This window comes from Cuculus canorus, chromosome 8 (genome assembly GCF_017976375.1).
Source record: "Cuculus canorus isolate bCucCan1 chromosome 8, bCucCan1.pri, whole genome shotgun sequence".
Taxonomy (NCBI): Eukaryota; Metazoa; Chordata; class Aves; order Cuculiformes; family Cuculidae; genus Cuculus; species Cuculus canorus.
In genome coordinates, this window is record NC_071408.1 from 23,142,053 (window position 1) to 23,163,283 (window position 21,231).

At 40.9% G+C, this 21,231-nt stretch overlaps 1 protein-coding gene across 1 annotated transcript in view; it reads left to right on the forward strand.

Moving 5' to 3' along the window:
- Positions 1-780: 780 nt before the first annotated feature.
- NRDC (nardilysin convertase) overlaps positions 781-21,231 on the forward strand; it is a 30,474-nt gene continuing 10,023 nt past the window's right edge. Inside the window, exons 1-18 of the mRNA XM_054072369.1 lie at positions 781-1,103; positions 6,166-6,490; positions 6,680-6,761; positions 7,387-7,540; positions 9,290-9,363; positions 10,922-11,017; positions 11,959-12,081; positions 13,478-13,535; positions 14,514-14,587; positions 14,776-14,845; positions 15,194-15,271; positions 15,692-15,812; positions 15,891-15,949; positions 16,522-16,576; positions 19,035-19,139; positions 19,398-19,521; positions 20,108-20,194; positions 20,794-20,913. Coding sequence (XP_053928344.1) covers positions 814-1,103; positions 6,166-6,490; positions 6,680-6,761; positions 7,387-7,540; positions 9,290-9,363; positions 10,922-11,017; positions 11,959-12,081; positions 13,478-13,535; positions 14,514-14,587; positions 14,776-14,845; positions 15,194-15,271; positions 15,692-15,812; positions 15,891-15,949; positions 16,522-16,576; positions 19,035-19,139; positions 19,398-19,521; positions 20,108-20,194; positions 20,794-20,913 — 2,095 coding nt within the window. The 5' untranslated portion in view covers positions 781-813. The remainder of the gene's footprint in view (positions 1,104-6,165; positions 6,491-6,679; positions 6,762-7,386; positions 7,541-9,289; positions 9,364-10,921; positions 11,018-11,958; positions 12,082-13,477; positions 13,536-14,513; positions 14,588-14,775; positions 14,846-15,193; positions 15,272-15,691; positions 15,813-15,890; positions 15,950-16,521; positions 16,577-19,034; positions 19,140-19,397; positions 19,522-20,107; positions 20,195-20,793; positions 20,914-21,231) is intronic.

Here is a 21,231-nt window from a genome sequence, read left to right on the forward strand (position 1 = left end):
AAGCTGAACCCTATCGGGAATCAACAGCGGTGTCTGCTGAGGAGTCACGGGTACAGACTCCAAGCCATTAAAGGATACCGCGTGGGGAGGAAAAAGCTAATTAAACCCCAGCAGCCAGCACGTACTGGGGCTCCCCAAGGCCCAGCGACAGCGCTGGGCGAAACAGGACTGTGGCCTGAAGCGCTGGATGAGCCCAGTACGTCACCGTGACGCCAAGGCCGCCCAGGCCTTCTGAGCCCCGGAACCCACCGCGTTGGTTTAAATCAGCGTGGCTGGCGCTCGCCTCTCCCGGCCCCGCGCTCAGGCCTCGGCCCTGCCCTCCGCGCCAGCTGATTTGTCCTTCCAGAGTGAGCGGCGGCCTCTTGGGCCAATAGGCGGAGGCGATGAGAGGAGGGGGGCTGCCCGCCACCACCCGGCGGTTGGACTGTTCCAATAGACGAACTGGGGGGGGACACAGCTAACTGGGCAGACAAGCGTGAATGTCGGACCGCGAAGACACAGAAAGGAGTTCCCGGGATCAGTCTCTAGTACTCCGTATTTCCTTTATCCCTCTGATTTCTCCATTCTTTCTGTCTCATTTCTGACAGGGGCTGCCTTTCTCCCCATCTCCCTCCCCACCTATGGTTCCTCCCGCCGCGCCCCCTCCGCCCTCCCTCTCTCCACCAATCAGCACCGCCTCCCGGCCTCGAGCGGCGCGGGGATTGGTCGGCTCTGCCCAGCTGGCGCCGCGGCGGGCGCTGATTGGCGCGGCGCGGGGCGACCGTCACAGACGTTTCCTCCCGCGGCGGAAGCCGGTCCGGTTGACGGCGGCGCATGCGCTGTGTAGCGGCCGCGCTCGCACGCAGCGGCCGAGCGTTGCTGGCGGGGCGCTGCCCGTCGCCCGCCCTCGCCTCAGCCGCCGCCACCATGCCCGGCAGGAACAAGGGGACTTCCGGCTATGGCTGCCCGGAGGCACCGGCGGGGCAGCAGCCCGGGGAGAGCGGCAGCGACGCCAGAGGCCGCTTGCCTCACACCGAGGAGGACGAGGAAGACCGCGGTGGCGGCTGCTCCAACCTCGGCGACCCCGACATCGTGAAGTCCCCCAGCGACCCTAAGCAGTACCGGTGAGCGCGGGGGAGGAGGGGGGAGAAGGGCGAGGCGGGGCCGGGGGGGCCGCCTCCGGGGGGGTTTGGGACCGAAAATGCCGGTAAATCAACTCTCTTAAGGCTCGTTATGGAGTTTAGAAAGCGAACATCCTTCATCAGGGCTGGGCAGCGCGAGGCAGTGATCTCCATTAATGTGTGCAGCCAGACAAGAGCTGGGGACAGTATATTTCCCACTTACAGACACGTGGATAAATTGTCCCATAATCTTATGCACGTGCTATTACTTTTTAAGGACTAATTTTAGTGTTGTTATGAACTTCACAATAGTCAAAACTCTTACTAATTTGTAGCTTTGGAGACAGCTCTCCCTGACCTTGCATTTGAGATGGGGAAACGCTGCAAACAGAGGTGATCACAGAAGAAGAGACATCTGTTCAGCACAGATCAGACTGAACACAAGACGTTATCATCTTCAAAGAATGAACAGTGTCTGGAAAAAAAACACTGTCTGGAAGAAAACGTGCTGTCAGAGAAAGGAAGCATGCTGTCAGAGGGACGTTCTGTCTGACTTCCAAAAATACATTTACTTAGATGGAACTTAACTCTAGCTTAAATAAAAAATATTCCACGTCATGTAATAATAGCTACTTCTGGTGTCTGGCTGGAGCCGCCCTGGCAGTGGAGGAGGTGAATACGATGACAGCCGCGGCCCTGAGAGCCCCCCTGCCCTGATGCTGGGAGCCCTGTGCACTTCAGCTTGACCTGAACCGTGGTACTGGGAGCCGGGCTCTTCATGGTGACAAGGAGGGTGAGAGGCCCCTGGGTAAAAAATGGAGAGTGGATCTTTGTAGGGGTGTTTCTCCTGGGCTGTCTGGTTTGTACGCAGTAATGGCCCTGGGGCTTGCACAGGTAAACCCAAACCATGCCTGTTCAAAGACTACTGTGACAAGACACTTTCAAGCACAGAAATACCACGTTGTTAGTTTGCAGCCCTCATCCAGGCAGCTCTGCTCCAAAAGTGTCAAGCTGACGTGTGAAATGCAGTCGGGGTTATTATAGAGCAGTTACCAACACAAAAAAAGTCTGTTTTTCTTCCCATTTTGGATGAGCTTCCAGGTTTTAACACTAATACATTTGTGAGTTGAGACAATTAATTTTATGCTGCTATTTTGCTAATATTTACTTCTGAATAATGCTCTGAAAGAGCTATGAAAGATCCCCTTCCCTGAGTCCACCCTGCAGTGTCTGTGGTTTCCTCGCAGCAAGAGGCTTGGCTAAGAATGGCCGACAGAATTTGAGCTCTCTGGAAGGTGCAAGGCAGTCATTCTTGAAGGGATGCTTTTATAACTTCTTTCTGCTAGGCAGTATAGTATTCAGCCCCTGTGAGGTGCTTTTTTTATCTTTAGTCTTCATGGTGTAGATAGACATCATGTGCAGCCAGTGAAGAATCTGCCTAAACCTGAGCCTGAAACTGAGTTTTGGATTTGCAGTGACTTTAGTTGACAGTGAAATTCCCTGCTGGCTGTGTGAAGAGGACTCTGCCCATTGGCTTAGGGAGAAACTTGCCCCCTCCTGTCTTGCCCTACTTTCTTGCTGCTTCCTTTGGATCTCTGCCTGCCTCTTCTGCTGGCATTCTTACTTATGCTCCTTTGCAGGAGTCTCATCTTCCTTCAGAGTTCACAGCTGCAGATGCTGTCAGCTTAGGAAACTTCTGCCTGTACTACCTGAAACAGCGCAGTGATGAAGCTTGGCAAATCCATTGAAAACTGTCACTGGATATCTAATTAAAAGCTCAGAAACCTCCTCCGCATGTAGAGGCCTGGAAAGCATGTTTGCTTATAGCAAAGAATAAACTAATACCAATGTCTTCGAGAAATCCTGCTGTCTGTGTTTAACAGATTTTTTCACTTGGAAGCAGAGGGTCATGTCAGACTGACTTCTCTGTGTGGGAAGTGAGCCATGCATGGAACAGACACAAACTTCACACTTAGGAAGGAGAACTCCAGTGTTGCTGAAAGTAAAGCACATACCTATGTCTGCTAACTAAATACCAGACCTCCTAAGTAAATTTAATGGTAGGTGATTTCATGGTGCGTGTACGCTTTCTCCTCTTTGCTTGGATCAGCGATGCAGACCAGTCACAGTGAGCTTAATGTGGCCATCCGTGATATTGGTCGTAATGCAGTGGAAAATGTTACATTTTGTCTTCTCAAATGCAGTGGAAAATGTTCCATTTTGTCTTCTCAAATGCAGTGATCTTAGAAACGAAAGAATTCTGACAGATCACAGAATGTATTTTCAAAATAGAGTTTGTTGGGGCAAAAATTATTGTCAGAATCAAAGTTGATTTTGTTCATTATAACTGAGAGTGAGTAGTTATCTTTACCAAAATGTATGCTTTATTTCAGTTCATCCATGTATGGAATTTCTTGGGCTTGTATGGATTGTTTTGGATTATTTTGGAAATTAAAACAGTTTTCTAAGTGTTGATTGTGTATTGATATACACTTCAATATTTACTTAACTGCTAAGCAGTTATTGTTGATATAAGAAAAAACTTGCTGTGAGAACAACTCTGTTTAAATTTGCCCAGGATGGTTAAACAGTAGCTTTAAGAATTTGAATAATATTTTATGCTTAAGCCTTATTTGTATCAATGCCTGTACAGTCCTTCAAAAAAAGCAGTTCGGCTACGCTTGCTTTTATTATTATAATAAGCGATTGCAATTTTTGTCCTGTATTTTGCATGATCATGTATTGATTTCACTTGTCCTTTTCCACTGGACAGAAACATGGAAAAAGTAAAGAACACCTATGTCAGTTGGTGCCTCTGCTCAATGTAACCTGTACTGTTCTAGATTCTCCTGAAATGAGATCGGATAGCCCTCAGCAACAGCTTGGTTCTATTGTTGCCTTGCTCCTGGGTGGTGCTTTCTGTCCTAGCACGTCTGCTAGACCCACGAGTCTGAAGATGAGCAATGTAAATTTAATATAATTACTGGAAAGGATCAACAAGACCTACTGGATACACCTGGCTACACAGCTTTGGGGCAAATCATTCTTCTGGAAGAATGGCACTATTCCATTCTCTGCTTTCCATGATTGCTTACCGATCATTGGGGAAGCCAGTGTGTGCTATGGGCTGTGAAAACAGGCAGTTGAATGCAGAGGTGAAGAATGTGGTAGTTGTGCTGGAAGACGTGCTTTGGCAACACTGGCTTGTCACTGTGTGTGGCTCTCGCTCTGAGCTCTCCTGGGGCTGAAGTGCCTGCACGTGGAGTGTCTCTGTTTTTAGGACCCCTGTTGTGTATTCAGAAGTGCTGCAGCTGCGTAATGTGACCTGTATGATGCAAACAGGCTTTCAGAATGTAGGGATGATTAACATTGTATCCAGACACTGGCATGGATCTAGTACTATCTGTACCTCCAAAGCCTCTTCTGTAGATTGAATGAGCGAAAATGCCCTTGTGCTTTTGACTGGAACAAATTTGTACTGCTCAGTGTCATGCAGCAAGCAGAATAGGCGTGTTAATGACTGTGAAACCCTGACCACAGTAAGTGCTGTCAGTTCCTGTTGGACGAGTGGTTGTCATTCATAAAATTAACTATTAAACACTTGTTCTTTAGCTTTTTTCCAAGGACTTGTAGTCCAAGAAGCATGTTTGTTGACTCTTGTTACAGTGTCCCCTTCACTCCTTTTCTCTAAGTACATACCCATGAAATTCAGCTGGGAGAGAAGTACCCGGAATAACTTGTTTCCAAGCTGGTCTGTGGTTTGTAGAGCCGTAGCAGGTGGCCTGCAGCTCTAGCGAAACTGAAACTTACACTGGCTCCATATTTTGAATTGGAATATTGATAATAACACATGCTTTTATTGGTGGGAAACAGTAAAATTGTGTAAAGATAACTGTGAATGAAACATGTGAGAAGGTTCTTGTGAGAAACTTCGGGAACCATGGAGTGGGAAAACACACAATGTGTCTTCATTTTTCTTTTGGGTACTTGGCATGTAGCTTGAGCTGGAAATCTGCTTTGAAATTTCTGCTACCAAATTCCAGCAGTGGCTATGTTGCAAAGTTTCGATCTGGTATAAACTTGGGGGTTGGACTAGATGACCTTTAAAGGTCCCTTCCAACCTAAACCACTCTATGGTTCTATGTGCTGCAATTCATATTTCTCTGGGAGTGTGGGATGTGAACATGGATTTGTTTTACACTAGCATTTTTTTTTTATTATTATTATTATTGGATGGGATACCATGTGTTTTTATCACACGAATCTTTGGGTTGGATCAAGTATTTTCTGGACCCAGCATTCCTCCTTTCTGCAGCTGGTGTAATACCCCATGCCAGCACCCAGAAGGGGGACTCAAGCTAATTTGACAAATTGTGACTGCCTGTTCCGGATCTGATGGGAAATGAATACTGCTAAGAGATCTTGTAGTGCAGAGCATTGGTGCTTGCAGTCCTCAGTCTGAAAAGCTGTAGATTGGTGCTGGACAGGGAGCTCGCAGAGAAGTCTGTGTGTATTGCAACTGTGATTTATTTTATTAAGCCTGCAGAGAATATCTATCCTTTCTAACACACACCTGCTACATCTGTGGACACCATTTAATAGAAAACACTTATTAGAATCAAATAAAGTGGAGTCTCTGGGGGCTATTTAGAGCCAGAGACTTAAGATCTTAATTCTGCCACAAAATACATGTTTGCAAGAGCCTGAGAAGCTTAACAAGCTATTGAAGTTTGGGTTTGCCTGTTCTGAGCACCTGAAGTTTTCTTAAAGTAGGTGCTAGTAGCTTAAGTATTTCACAGGGCAAGAAATAAAAGCCCAAATCAGCATCCCTGACCTTTTGGGTAGAAAGGCTTCTGCTACTACTACCTTGAATTGCTTCTTTCTTGTTCTTAGAGCTGTTGGATAGCAGAAGAGTTTTCACTTTCCCACTATAAAATGGCTCAGCTTCTTAGGAGATCTCAGTTGAAGACCATAACATTATTATGGGAAATACAGGAATTTTTGTGATTCTGAAAATTCAGATTTGGCAAATGAGCGTGTTCATTGTAAATAATTATTCTTTCAGGTATATCAAGCTGCAGAATGGCTTGTGTGCACTTCTGATTTCGGATTTGCATTACTTGGATGGTGCTCCGGCTGCATTATCTTCAGAGGAGGAGACAGAGGAAGACAATGAAGATGATAGTGAATCTGAAGAGGAGAGTGATGAAGATGATGACTCTGGAGCTGAGATCGAAGATGGCAGAGAAGGTTTTGATGAGGAGGACTGTGATGAGGGGGATGAGACTGAGGACAATGGTAGAGATAATGATGATTTTGATGATGCTGATGACAGTGAATTAGAAGAGCTGGCTGAAGAGATAAGGAAGAGAGGCTGTACAGAGAAGCAGGTATGTAGTTAAAGCTATAGGGTGAAAAAATACATAGTGAGCTTTCTTGTGGCCTGAAACTTCGTGATTAGGCATTCAGCTGAGACCTTTTTATTGTGCCTGTCCTGATAGATTTACCTTACACTTCTGTCATTTTCCTGAAGTGTTTCCTGATGCAGCTTTTACTGAGTGTGTTGTATTTTCTCTAAGTCTGCAGCAGCCCTCTGCATTGCTGTTGGCAGCTTCTCTGATCCTGAAGATCTACCTGGATTAGCCCACTTCCTGGAACATAGTATGTATCTGCTCATATTTCATCTTGTCCAGCTTCAGTGCAAAATGAGTGATGTGTAGCTCTGAATTTCTGTAGTATTTTAGAATCATTTCCTATTTCAGTCATTGCAGAGTTTATTTTCATCAGATAAATAAATTCATGATTTCATAAAAATACTGATTTAATAAGGAACTTTAAACATGAGAGAAGATGTCTCATACCCTTCGGGAGGCTGCACATTAATGTACGTTGACATTCTTTATTATCTATTAAATGTGGGAGAAGCACATTACCTCTGGCTTTACAAAGTAGGCTGGCGCTACAGACCTTTCTCTCCCTAGTAGAGGATGATGAATCAGTAATACAGGCACAGAAACCTTATGAAGTTTCTGACCAGATGTATCTCGGAATACTGCTCTTGACCAAGCATGTCTAAAAAGGCGGTGCTACTTCCAGCCTGTCCGGGCCTGCTGCTGAAGGCAGTTATTGGGCAGATTACACAGTTGGTTGCTGTGTAGTAGTTAGCTGCTGAATGTGAGCTGTGGGTCAGTTGTAGGTAATGCTGTGCTGAGGAGGGGTTGCTATAGCTGCAATTAGGAATAACAAATTAATGTCATCTTGGTAATTTTGCTGATTTTTATTCCAGTGGTTTTTATGGGCAGTTTGAAGTACCCAGATGAGAATGGGTTTGATGCATTTCTGAAGAAACATGGTGGAAGCGATAATGCTTCAACTGATTGTGAGCGGACAGTCTTCCAGTTTGATGTTCAGAGGAAGTATTTCAAAGAAGCACTTGATAGGTAACTTCATATAAATGGTGATTACGTGTTAACAAATGTTTGTACGTTCCTCAGGATGTTGGGTGTTCCTGTTCAGTTTTTCTTTTTGGGGTGATTAAGGCTATTGCTGAACTTCCATGGGTACCTCTGTTACCACAGAAGATGTTGGCTATAACAAAATATGATTTCCCTTTGGATATCTTACTGTTATTTGAGAGAGTGCTTGTGTAGCTGCGATATGGTCACTTGGGATCCACATGTAAGTCTTAATGCAGGTAGACTTTTGAGGGTTTTACCACCCTTAGACTTAGTAGCATTGATTGCAAGAGAAATTTTATAGTGTGACAACTGTTCAGAGAATAAGTGCTTGCAGAATCCCAGTGATTCATCCTTTGAAATATCTGTCCTGATAGAGTTAGTAGGGTTTTAAATAATTTTTTTTCGTTTCCAAGTCTTAAGTCATCAAAGTGAGTGGAAGAGCAGCCTTGAAAATTACAGCCCAAGGTGTACCTCAGAAGGGTACATTTAACCCAGTCCAGTGTTCATCTGTGTATCTTTTAGTAGAAGGTATTTAACTTGATGTTTCATGCTGTGGGTACCTTAGTGCAACAGAGCTCCACGTGTTGGTGTGGTTTCCTTCAGTGAGAGGAAATCACTCGTTCATAGAGGCACGTCATCTGAGTGTTTTTGATGCTGTAAAATATCACAGGAGATCAGACTCCACTGAGAGCTTACTTTGATCGAAATATACCCCTGTGATGACGCTGAGAACAAGTGTTTGCACATTTTACAAAGTGTTGTGTAAATTTTATCTTACTGGGCCAAATTCAGCTTTTATTTGAAGATTATTCCAGATTTTAGTTATTTATAATTGCAAAAGAATAAAAAAATTATAATTGCAATCTTTCACAACAGCTGACTTAGTGGAGGAGAAACACCAATTATGAGTTCTGTAGGTTTTCATAGAAATAAGATAAATGGATGCTGCTGATGATTTCTGTTCATTCAAGCACTTGTGGATCTAAAGAAATGGAAAGACTTCACCATTCAATAATCTTTAGCTTAATGACTCCTGTACCATTAGAACTCTGTCAACAATGTATTACTGTTAACCTTTTGCTTAAAAAAAATCAGTGCATCATTAAAAACTCGACATAGAATAGAAATATTAGATTCTCTGTCAGCCTTCTGCAGAGTCTCCATTCACTGCAGACGTGTCCTTTTCTGTTGCTCTGTTACTCTGTTCTCTGTGGGTACAGGGGAGATATATCTGGACGGCATCACTGACTTTTATAGTAGATAATAAAATTGTAATGGATATACAAGCTTAGGTTTCGGGATATAAATGAACAATTTGCTGCCTAGACTTAGGAAGACACTTTCCTTGTGGTTGTGTTGTTCCTAAGGAACAATCAGGGATTTACTCTGAAGCATCTGATACTGGTCCTTGTTAAAGCCAGGAAGCAGTCTGGCTGTGGATCACTTGTCTGATCTGATGTGATCATTCTTAGGATGTAAATGCAGATAATCCTGCTCCCATTGGTGTCATATCATACTGTATCAAACCAAAAGTGGAAGCCTGGTCCTTTGGATTTTGATGGTATCACAAAACTGGCTTTTATCTTTCCTTCAGATAGTATAGTTAAGAATTACATAATTTGTTGGAAGACAGAACTTTAAAATGGTAGGTGCAAGGTTTAATTGCTGGGATGTTTTTGCCCCAACTTAATAGACACTGAAGAAAAGTATATGAAATTTTCTGTTTTGTAGGTGGGCACAGTTCTTCATTCACCCACTCATGATCAGGGACGCAATAGACCGGGAAGTTGAGGCTGTCGACAGCGGTAAGTAGTAGCACCTTTTCCTCTGTGCTTAGCCCATCTTGTTAAAGAAGCAAAACCTATTTTGTAACACTTGTTTCCATTTTGGACTATGGTCCTGAGCACTTCAGTCAAGTTCACCTATCTTGACTGGGAGATTAAATTCTTCGGTTTAAGTTTCATTGATAGCAATGGCTGTTAGAGGAGAAAGACTGGATGTAGTGCCGTCACTGCAAGAATTCACCATCCTATCCCTTGAATTAGAAATTAATATTTTTAAGTGTTTTGGTAGTAACTGGTTGGGCAATTACATGAGCATTGTGGATGTTCTTCAGGGAACAACACGCCTGTAGCTTCAGCGTAGCCCCAGTGCTCTCTCCAGTCCTCTGTGGAGTTAATACAATAAACTGAGGTGATTGTACTTATTTTCTTATCTTAATGCCTTAGTAACTACAAAGTCGCTTCACAGAAGGAAATGAAACCAGGCATAAGCGGAGTGTTCACTTGATTGACTAATATATAATGAATATGTCCATATCGCTTTTAAAATTCCACCAATTTAGAAACAAAACTTAGTGGTAGATATACCAACTGGTTCAAATATTTATTCCAAGTTGTCTTCTTCCTCTGTTTTCTGCTAAGAAAAAATGGGCAATTTGATCTTTGAATTTAGAAAAGTGTAAATATAAATAACTACCAGTTTCTGAGTTAAGGTATGGTTCTTCAACAGCTCTAGCCAAAATAAGCCTTCACTTGCACTGCTTTCATCATGCAGATCCACTCCTTCCTTTGTGTTGACACTGTAGTAACGTGCTGTTCAGTAAATTATGTCAGCTTGATGAACTGGCTGCAGAACAGCTCAGCCAGAAGAATTAGCTCACACCTCTGCTCTGCATGTTTCTTATTACCAGCAAAAATAGGAACAGGAAAATGGACTTCACGAGAGTAAATTCTTGATTTTGGCAGAATCTTATTATTAGATTAGCGTAAACTGATCGTTAAGACTACATTTTTGGAAACTATTTTGCTCAATAGCTCAATAGTGTTTCAATTTCATAGAATCATAGAATGGTTTCGGTTGGAAGGGACTGTAAAAATCATCCAGCTCCAACCCGTTGTCATGGGCAAGCATACCATCTTTATTTCATTATTAGGCTGCAAGTTGTCCTGTGTGATACATGGGAGAAGCAGGTTTGTAATTGTTCTCAGGTCCTTTCTGCAGGGCCTGGCTCAGTAGAATATTGATGGCCTTGTGTTCCCATCAAATTTAACAGATTGAGAGCATTTTCAATAACAGATTGAGGACAGGCTGAGGCTTTACATGCTTGTCTTCCTTATCTCTTTCTTTACTTCTCAGCAATGTTTTCCCCCTTCTTTTGACTTATATTCATTCCTGTTAGCAAGTCTTGTCCTATTTCACTACTTCATAATACAACAAAACTATTCCAGTTTGCATCTGTGTGGTCTGTCTCTTTTACAGTTTGTTTGGGGGTTTTGCTTTGCTTTGCTTTGCTTTGTTTTGATTTGCAACAACACAACCTTAATTTTGATGCATGTCTCTTCAAATTCTTTTAATTAACAGAGTATCAGCTTGCAAGACCCTCTGATTCAAACAGAAAGGAGATGCTGTTTGGGAGTCTTGCCAGGCCTGGGCATCCTATGAAGAAATTTTTTTGGGGTAAGTTCTGGATTTACGTTATAAAGTGGTGATACTACTTAAACTTTTAGCCACTTAAATTGCACTAACATGACCTATCTTATCACAGCAAACACTAGACTTGCTCAGAAGTAGTAGAGCAATTATTCATTTTACAATAATATGTTTGGGATAAAAAGCTGCTGTCTACTGCTTAAGATCATTTCCATTCTGGTACTGCTTTCTGCTGATGTTAAAGCTAGGTTGCCCTAGGTGTGCAATCATCTAACTTGTGGTTAATGTAAAGGTAGTGCACTCTGAGTCATCTTGTGTCTTGCTTAAGCTTGTTTTTTGTTATTAAAATTCCCTGGAACAAGAAAGTATTTCTGGATTTGTGTCTAAGGAGGCTTCACAAATAAATAATATGCTGTTGAACTTGCAGAAGTAGATCTTCACAGATATGTGAGTGGAGCAGAAGGGAAATTTGTCCTTCCTCTCCTGGACAATACAGAGTCCTAGTTCCCTCACCCTTCTCACACTGGTGAGCACGTAAATTGCAGTATGGTGGGTAATAGAGTTAGACAGCTTTGAAATGCAGATAATTTTTATAAAGTTACATAGTGACAGATACTGAACACCATATTTTCCCCTCTCTTTGCTTCCCCTATTCTGGAAGTTCCATTGGTGAGGGAATGTCTGGCAACACACAGTGAGCCGTGCAGTACATGGCAAGGGTGATCTGATAATGCAGGAGGACTCTGCCCTCCCTTATCATAGAAATATCAACTGTCCTTGTAATAGGAACCAGAAATTGGAAGATACTAATTTTCAGTTAACGATTCTTTAACTCCGAATGTCTATTAGATATTTTTAATGTGCTTACCATGACTGAACTTGGTGCCAGGGGAGGTAAAGGAATTCTTGCTATCTCTGGCTTGACATAACCAGTGTCTAGATAACAAACCACCTTTTAATGTTTACAGGTAATGCAGATACACTTAAGCATGAGCCTAAAATGAAGAATATTGATACCTACACCAGACTGAGAGAATTCTGGCAGCGCCATTACTCTGCTCACTATATGACTTTAGTCGTCCAATCTAAAGGTAACATGAGTTGTTCCTTAAAAATGGGCTCAGTGCTGCTGTTTGTGTAGTGCTTTTGGCGCCAGTTCAGGTGGAGCTCAAGCCATTTTAGTGGACTGTCCAGTCCTGCAGGAGGTATTTATATGTAGATTTTAGCCTGGTTTTCAAACAAAACTTGAGCAATTGTGCTGTGTTATTGTCCTCCTGCCACTTCTTGAGAAACTCTGAACTGAAGCTGTTGAATAGGTTCCAGGTTAACACAGAATGTAAAATTTTAAGGCTCTTACCATTTACATGACCTAATGCTGCTGGTTTCTCTGCCATCAACAGTGAATCTCCACAGAAAATGATGAGGGAACTGAGAAAAGGTTTCCCAGTTGTCTTGTTTTGTTTGGGGTTCTTTCAAAAGAGGTCTTAAAGTAAAACACATTTCTTTAGGTAGATAAAAATTCTAAGTTTTTTTTCCTGTAGACTGAAAAATCCTGTGTAAATGGAGCTGAGTTTTATTTCATCAGAGAACTTCAGACCTGATTGTTTCTGCTGAGAATGAAAGAAATTTCTTGAAAGACAAGCACATAGTAGAGACCTGTGCTGAAAGTAGATAGTTGTGTGCATTCAAATTATGTTTGTGCTTAAGCGATTTGTTGAATGCTAAAACCGATGGCAATTCCTGTCTGTAAAATTGAGAAGGTAATGATAGAGGTGGTAATTCTTTTCTCCTCCTGTGCTCTTTTTTGTCTAGTCTGTGAAATTGAGTATCTCTCACATAGTTGCTTACATAGTGATGGATTGTAATGTTGTTTCTTTTGGTGGTTGACAAGAAAAGAACTGTGAGTACTGTGAGTTCTGTCCTGCCCTGGCCTCATTTTTCTTGTCATTCAGCATATACCACATCACTTCTGGAATACAGAATGCTCGCTTAAATGAGCGAGCTCCAACAGGTCATTTAAAATGAAAATTCGCTTGTGGTTCTTGACACACTTTGTTTAGGAAAGAGGATGGGGAGAAGGAATTCTCAGCACTGTAGGACTGCGTTTAGGGGTGAAAACAGCTGCATATATTCTGGACATAGGGATGGAATGAGTCTAACAAGTACTGGTGATTTTGTAGATCCTTAGGTTCGTAATTCCTTTCCACAGCCACACCAGATACTATTGAACTTTAAATCCCTGTCATGTAGGGGTGAGATTTCAGCAGTATATACAAACCATAACTATGACCAGAGATGTAGTTCAGCGACTATTAAGAATTGACTCAAACCAACAGCTTTGAAGCTTATAATTTTGAACTTTTTAATTTTAAAATATACAGACTTGCAGCCTCTTTAAAATAATTGAACTGCTGAGATAAGATAAAGAATTCATTTTAGATCATCAGGAAATTACATTTTTATCTTTTTTTTTCCTCTCCTTATTAGAAACACTTGATACATTGGAGAAGTGGGTAACAGAAATCTTCTCGGAGATCCCAAATAAGTAAGATTCCTTTAATGCAAAAGGCATTGCAAATTATAAAACTGTCTGATCTTAGAATGACTGTTTTTATAAAACATCCCTTACTGGAGAAGCTAAGGAAATTAATGTCTGTTAATAAACATCCTTATGCAGAAAATTAGGCAACTTTGGAAATAAAGACTGGCATTAATTGTTTCAGGAAGACTTTATACTTAATTATTTAGCCTGCAAGCTGTGTGGTGCTAACTTGCAGCAGTGCTTGCTTAATATGTACCGATACCTTGATTTTATGATAAATTGTTCAAATCTAGATTATCATTTTGCATTTCTTATCTTTGCTTTATGCCAAAAATAATTAGCAGCAAAATAAATTAAAACTATGTGTTCAGTTTGTCGTCCTTAGGGTAGTGACTGGTTAGAACTTGATGGGTTTCTTAATAATACACTCCAACTGTCTAAAAAGGGGGTTCTATAAGAGTTTTACTAACTTGAAAAGCATTTTATTTCCTCTTCCATTTTCTGTTCTTGCAAGATTTTAATGCCTGTGGCACACGGAAATGTGCTTGTGAAAGTCTTAATGCCATACAGAGACACGTTTGTCTCTCCTGACCCGGTCCTCCTTGTTCCTCCTTCCCCACAAGACAATCCATCAGGATTCTGTGAATCCAGGGCTAACTCGGGAAGCTGTTTACTGTGCTTGGCTTTCCTTTACCCTGTTAGGAAAGCAAGCATTTTATTGTTACCAAAGTGAGGGAGGAGTTGATGTAGTACCTAAATCTTTGGTGATTACTCTGTTGTGTGGGCAGAGTGCAAGTGAATTCCAGGTTGCTTTCTGCTTTGGACTGGGTGGATCCTGGGCTGCACCCTTTGTTACGCACCAGCATTTTCTACTTGTCTGATATACCACCTCTGTCATGTCAGAATCCAAAGCTCTTGTCATTATCACAGTGTAGCTTTGAATCCTAGCCAATAACAACACACTTTAATTTTCCCTTTAAGTGGTTTACCCAAACCCTGCTTTGGCCACCTGACTCAGCCTTTTGACACACCAGAATTTCACAAGCTTTACAGAGGTAAGTAAAACAGATTTGTTTACATGTTTTGAATACATAGCTTCATATTTACTTTGTGTGATCTAGATACTTTGTAGAATAATTATGTGTGGTTCTGAATAAATTTTAACCATTTTTCAGCATTATGTAAATTTCTTAACTATGCCTAATCATGTTTATTTATAATCAATAAATTTATTTGTGTTCAGTTGTTCCAGTCAGGAAAGTTCACTCATTGAGTATCACTTGGGCGCTTCCACCACAAGAACAGTATTACAGGTATGGTAGTGCTGCATTTTACTTTCTATATGTTTATGTTGTGATTAATTTATTGACTGTCAGAACAAACCAAAGACTCTCACTGATTTGTGTTACAGATTACTTTGGTTCAGCTGGGGGAACATTTTTCAAATGAATTAATCTGATGCAGATATGATTCTTTTTATAAATTGGTTAGAATTGGTACACAGCTGATTGAACATCATTCCTCACTGACTCAGATCAGTCATTATGTTCTGAACTCCCACATTTTTAGCTTAATAGCCTAATGTTGCCTGAAAATGCAGAACTTCTTTTTGTGAAATGTGTTACCTCCTGGTATTTAATCGCCTTCAAATTTTCTTATAGAGTGAAGCCTCTTCATTATATTTCCTGGTTGGTGGGACATGAAGGCAAAGGCAGCGTTCTTTCTTTCCTTAGGAAAAAGTATGTATTTTTTAAGTGTAGTTACTAAATGTTTTGTTATTATTAAAATAAAGGCACACTCTATTTTAGGTATATGTTTATTTTCTGCATATACTAAGGCAGGCCAAGTCTGCCTTTTAGTATCAGCATTTTGTATTAATATTCTTTAAAATTGATGATAGACCCAAGTAAGAAATAAGTGGGTTTTGGTCTGTGAGCCATGGAGCAGCAGTATCTGTGACTGATCATTAAAAAAATCTCCAAAAGGTAACTCAGGTTTTTCACTTTTTCTTAAATTCTTTGCTTCTTTATGTTGGAAAAGCTTTGTGTAAACTGTAAATGGCTCAAAAGCCACTGAAGTTAAGCTATGATATGCTAATTGTGCCTAAGCTCAAACAAGTTGAAATGAGTAATTCGTAAGTACCTTTAACTCTTTCGTAGATTTTGGGCTCTTGCATTATATGGAGGAAATGATGAGACAGGATTTGAACAGAACTCCACTTACTCCATCTTCAGCATTTCTGTGATTTTGACTGATGAAGGTTACAAGCACTTCTATGAGGTATGGTTTGCTGCAACTTGATTTCCTTACTGTTTTCCTAGTGTCTGTAAAAATGAATCTGTTTCTTTCTGTTTGCAGGTGGCCCATGTTGTATTCCAGTATGTGAAAATGCTGCAGCAAACAGGGCCAGATAAAAGGCAAGTGTTCGCCAGTACATCAGATATTTGCGAGATTGTCCTTCTACATTATTTGTAGTATTTTGACTTCGTGGAGTTACTAGAGCAGAAACGATGCATCAGTAGTAAAGCTTGTATGTGTGGAAATGAAACAGTTTAAAAAAAGTTTAAAAATTAATTTGCTAAATGTTTTTGCGTGTTTTTTGGTGCTTTTAGTTCGATTTATCGTGATCTGATTTCTAATTTAATAAGCTGAACTAGGGCAGATGTTAGTGCAGTTTTGTGTTTATTAAATAAATTTGTTGAAAGTCAGGCCTATGGTGGTCTGGTGTTAGCCGTTACTTTGATTTGGTAACAGGCTTTGGTTCTTTGTAGTTAAGTTTTCCTCTTCAGAAAACAGCAGACTTTCTGCATACTAAGAAATGCTCTTTTCGGTGGAAGGGAAGTGGGTGTCTTCTGTGTCTTGTACCGAAATGGATCACCGAACTCAGCCTTAATGCCTTTCCTAGAAGTCTACTTTTATTCAATTTCTCAATAAATGTTGTGGAATAATGAAGGAAGTCCACTTCTGTTCTCTCTTCCCTCCTTTACAGAATATGGGAAGAAATCCAGAAGATTGAAGCTAATGAATTTCACTACCAGGAACAGGTACTCATGCACTGTTTTCTGTTTATATAGATAAACCATAAAAAGGATTTTTTTTAAATTTTGGAACACATTTTCAAAGTTCTATTCAATCAGAAGCATTTCATGAGAGACTATTTTGCTGAAAAAAAATGTATTCTAGGCAGAGAAATATTGTGACATTTTCCTTAGCAGAATTAAATGTTACTATTTTCATTCTCTGCCTGGTAGGTAGGCTCTTATTCTGTTTTAATCATTAGGCCCTTAGATGTGAAATTCTGTACCCATTAGTAGTGCTCTGCATGTTGTTTAAGGCATTTCAGTATTTTAGACTAATGTCATTTTTTAAGCTGTTCTGGCACTGCTGATTTCTGGGATAGAGAAGCAGCGTAGTGAGAGAGGCGTGGTGGGCTAGTGGCCTGGCCTCACAAAGGCTGGGGGCTAATGACCCCCCTCTTTGCTGTGACAGCATTGCACAGTTAAGTGTGGGTTTGTGTCAAGTCTCCTTGGCTTACTGAAATAGCAGTTAGCCAAAATCTTACTGCTTTTTATTGAAGATAAAGAAGGGAACATGATGTAGATAATTTGAGAAGCCTCATTTCATTGACTTTGTTACTCTTAACTACATTTAGCCATGTTCTGTTTCTTAGTCCGTAACTTGACTTTTTGAACGGCACTAAAGTTGCCTTTTGGGAAAACAGATGCATATACAACATATATAGCTTGAAAGCATCGCTGAAGTTTGTTGGTTTCTTTAAGGCACAGAGGTGCAGGAAGGGGCGAAAAAAAAAGAAATATTGAACAGGGAGTTTTTTTCTTTTCAGATGCTCCAAGTATTTTCAGACACTCTTAAGACTTGCCAGTCTGCCGTGAGCGTCAGCATGTTAGAAACGTCATTTTAAGCAAATCCTTACATCTGTAGCTCTCCCTTCAAAATAGCATATGGAGGATATTGAGTGTCTTGAGTGGCCTTTGAGTAACAGAAGTGGTATTTGCAAGTGATACAGACCACAAGGGCTGCTGCCAACAACCCCCAGTGATGGATAAGAGTGGTGGGTTTCTTTGGTAGGAACAAGTTTACATTGATTCACAAGTGTATTTTTTTTAAATGTCACATGCTGTTTTTTTTAGTGGAATACAACTTTTATTCATTTGTTAGCAAAGTTCAACTACTACAAAATTACAACAGGCTATCTTCTCCTTATGAAAACTTTGCCCAGAACAGTAGAGAAGAACTAAAAATCTCTGAAGGATGGCTCTCTAGTATATTAGACATAGCAGGAAGGGAGTATCTGTTGCCCTATGTCAGTTTTACGATTCTGTCTTTATTTATTGCCAACAGAGGTTGTACAGTTTAAAGTCTGACTTTTTGATCAAAGTGAAGCTATTTAGTCCTGAAAGGTTCTTATTTGTCGTCTTGGTTCTGGTTAGTATTCTCAGCTAGAACATTATGTTCCCCAGAAATGTTACTGTCCAATAGACTCTGTACTTCCCAGTATCGAGCTAGGTGGTGAAAGAAAACAGCCGAGTTTGCACTAGGGAGATACTCAGTGTCCTGCCTTTTTGGCCAGTTGATTTTGAGTGATCATTAAGAGGTTACTGACAGTGCAGGGATTTAACTCAGAAAGCAAGGAACAGAGACATGGAAGTGCTTTTGTGACAGAGTTGTGCGTCTTAGGAACAGATGAATGACTTAGTTGTGGCACTTCACTCTTCAGGCTACATGGCCATCATAAAGAATAATGGTCATAGAGGCAGGTTTTGAGATAAGCACTTATGTGCTTCAAGAGAGGTTTCATGTTTCCACAGTGGTACAGTGTCTTAAGAAATTCTTGGTCATGTTTTCAACTACGTTTATAAAACACGAATGTGTCAAACACCTCAGTTCAGGCAAACTGGTCTGTGTGCGGACCCAGAGCCTTTACAGTGTGATGCTGGCTGGTTCAAATGAACACAGAATTCATTCTTCAGCAAGAAGCTCTCCACTAGGCAGTCTTCCACTGTTAAAAGGCGATCTATACTTTCACATCCGATTAGGAGAATGTCTTCCTACTCACACTGTACATGATGGCAGAGAACTCAGGAAAGGAGCAGAATCGGTTACTCATGGAGCAGCAGCAGTTCCTTGGCTTGCTGTTTCCATTTCCCAGATCACTTTAAATCTTGAATTGCAGGATTCTGCTTGTGTTCCCTGGAGGTGAGAAGTACATTCTACTCTGTCTTCCACTTAGTAGGTTGAATGTCTGTAAACTGTATGCTGAAAGTTTCTTCTACAAAGATGATGTGTCTGATATTTCAGGATCCTCAGAGAAGTCCTGAGCATTAGAAATGGTTATGAAATATATTTAGTTTAATAACTGAAGCTAAATGCCATAACAAGCAGAGCATGCAAGTCATGCTCAACATACCTGACCAGTCAAGCTTTTCTCAGGACACAAAATTTCTGATTATGTGAAAAACAGCTTTATATATTTGCTTACAGACAGATCCGGTTGACTATGTGGAAGGCCTTTGTGAGAACATGCAGATGTTTCAGAAGGAGGATTTTCTGACAGGAGACCAGCTCTTGTTTGAATACAAGCCTGAGGTAAATATTCTTTGAACTCCGATTACGTGTTTTGATGTAAGGAAAACGTGGGCGTACTGTATAATATAGGCATTTATAATTAGACCTAATACAGGCATAAGTTTTGTATTAATTGAAATGCTCTTTATATTCAGAAAGCAGATCTGCTTTTTTGTAATTTTGTTATGTCTTGTTCTTCCTGTGTTCAGACTGAGAAGTCTTTGCTGGGTCAGGCAGAGCCTGAGTTGCATTTAAACTGGTGTTGTCTTGAACTTGTAGATCATTGCAGATGCCCTCAACCAGCTCAGTCCTCAGAGAGCCAACCTCGTTCTGCTGTCTGCTGCCAATGAAGGCCAGTGTCATCTAAAAGAGCGGTGGTTTGGAACGCAGTACAGTGTGGAAGGTAAAACAATGGCAGAAGGAATGTCTGATTCATGCAATAGAGATATTAACAGGGTGACAACACAAAATACAACCACAGGGAAGTAGCGAAATGAATCTTCAGTGCTAAACTGACTTCATCATTAGTTAGATACTGTCCTACTCAGTAACTGTTCATTGTTTGGCATCAATTGATTCCCACTCCCTAGTTTACAGTTGTTTTAGCTGGCAGTAATCCTAGAGAGCCCTCTGCTTGGCTGCCTTTCAGGTCCTGAACAGAGAAAAGAACGCAAACAATGAAGGATGAGGCTTGTTGGTGGCTGGACTACTCATACAGATAGGCTTGATTTACTTCCTAATAGGACTGCTTCTGTCCTGCACCAGGGGAGTTTGTAGGAAGGGATTTAGGAAGAGTAATGATGAACCAGGTCATACTAAGAAATTCCTGTTGTACTGTAAACCTTCATGGAGATTGCTAAAAGATGAGATCTCTATTGTAGGAAAATAGTATAAAGCTCTAGAGAAAACAGCTCTATATGAGACTGGTCTAGGAAATAGCATAGCATTCCCTTCCTGTTGAACTAAACGCATTTCATGTTTTTTAATAGATATTGACAAGTTCTGGAGTGATTTATGGGCCAGTGACTTTGAGTTAAATCAGGATTTACACCTTCCAGAAGAAAACAAATACATCGGTAAGGCACCTGAGCATGAGTGAAATCTTCCCCCAGTAATTTATTTGAGAATTTTCTGTGATTTAGAAACAACCTCAATTTCCATCTGCACATCAATGTATTTTTGAAAACTAAAAGATAGGGAAGCTCTGTTGACATGAATTTTATTTTATGTTCTCTTATTTATAAGAACTGAGTTTTCCTGAGGTGTAAACTCATAGATCATATCACCGTAACTGAGCAGGCCTTACATGGTCTATGAGAATTAGCGCAGAGCTCCAGATACCCTAGAAGAGCAATTTTATTTACTTAATCCTGATGGTTTTCAAAGCATCTAAGTACTGTCTGGCTTTGTCGGCAAAACTAAATGACATTAAAACCATAACTTTTGTGCTGGATGGAAGGCAACACCACCATTTCTGCGCTCCTTCTGAACCACTGTTCTGGTGTGGAACTGAAAAATAAATGTTCTTTGGGTCCAGGAAAGCATTATCACATATAATGTAGCAAACTGGGAGGGGAAAATGTTGATAATTTTGAAGACATTCATGCATGGAGCCTGGCTGTGCCTGTAAAACCCACTAACTTCTGGTTTTGGTTTGTTTTTCTCTTTTTGTTAGCCACTGACTTTGCTTTGAAAGTTGCTGATTGCCCGGAGACAGAATATCCAGTCAAAACACTAAGCACACAACAAGGCTCTCTCTGGTACAGGAAGGATGATAAATTCAAAATCCCCAAAGGTAAATGTCTTGGGGCTTTCCGAAGAATAGGAAGTCCCTGTTCTTACCAGCTGGAAATTATTTACAGGCAAATAAGCCATGACAGTGTTCACTATTTAAACTCGGTGTTTACTGTCAGTTCTTCCATTGTCCTTTTGATGTGCTTATTAGCTACAATAAAAGAGAAGCAGGGAAACTAGCTTGCAACAAAGAAAAAATGGAGTCACTAATATACTCACTTCTGAATGTCTGACTCTGGGTAGAATTTGGCAGACAGAATATGAGACAAGGGCTTGAAAATGAAGGAGCATATGAAAGACGCTATAGTCTGCTCTGCAG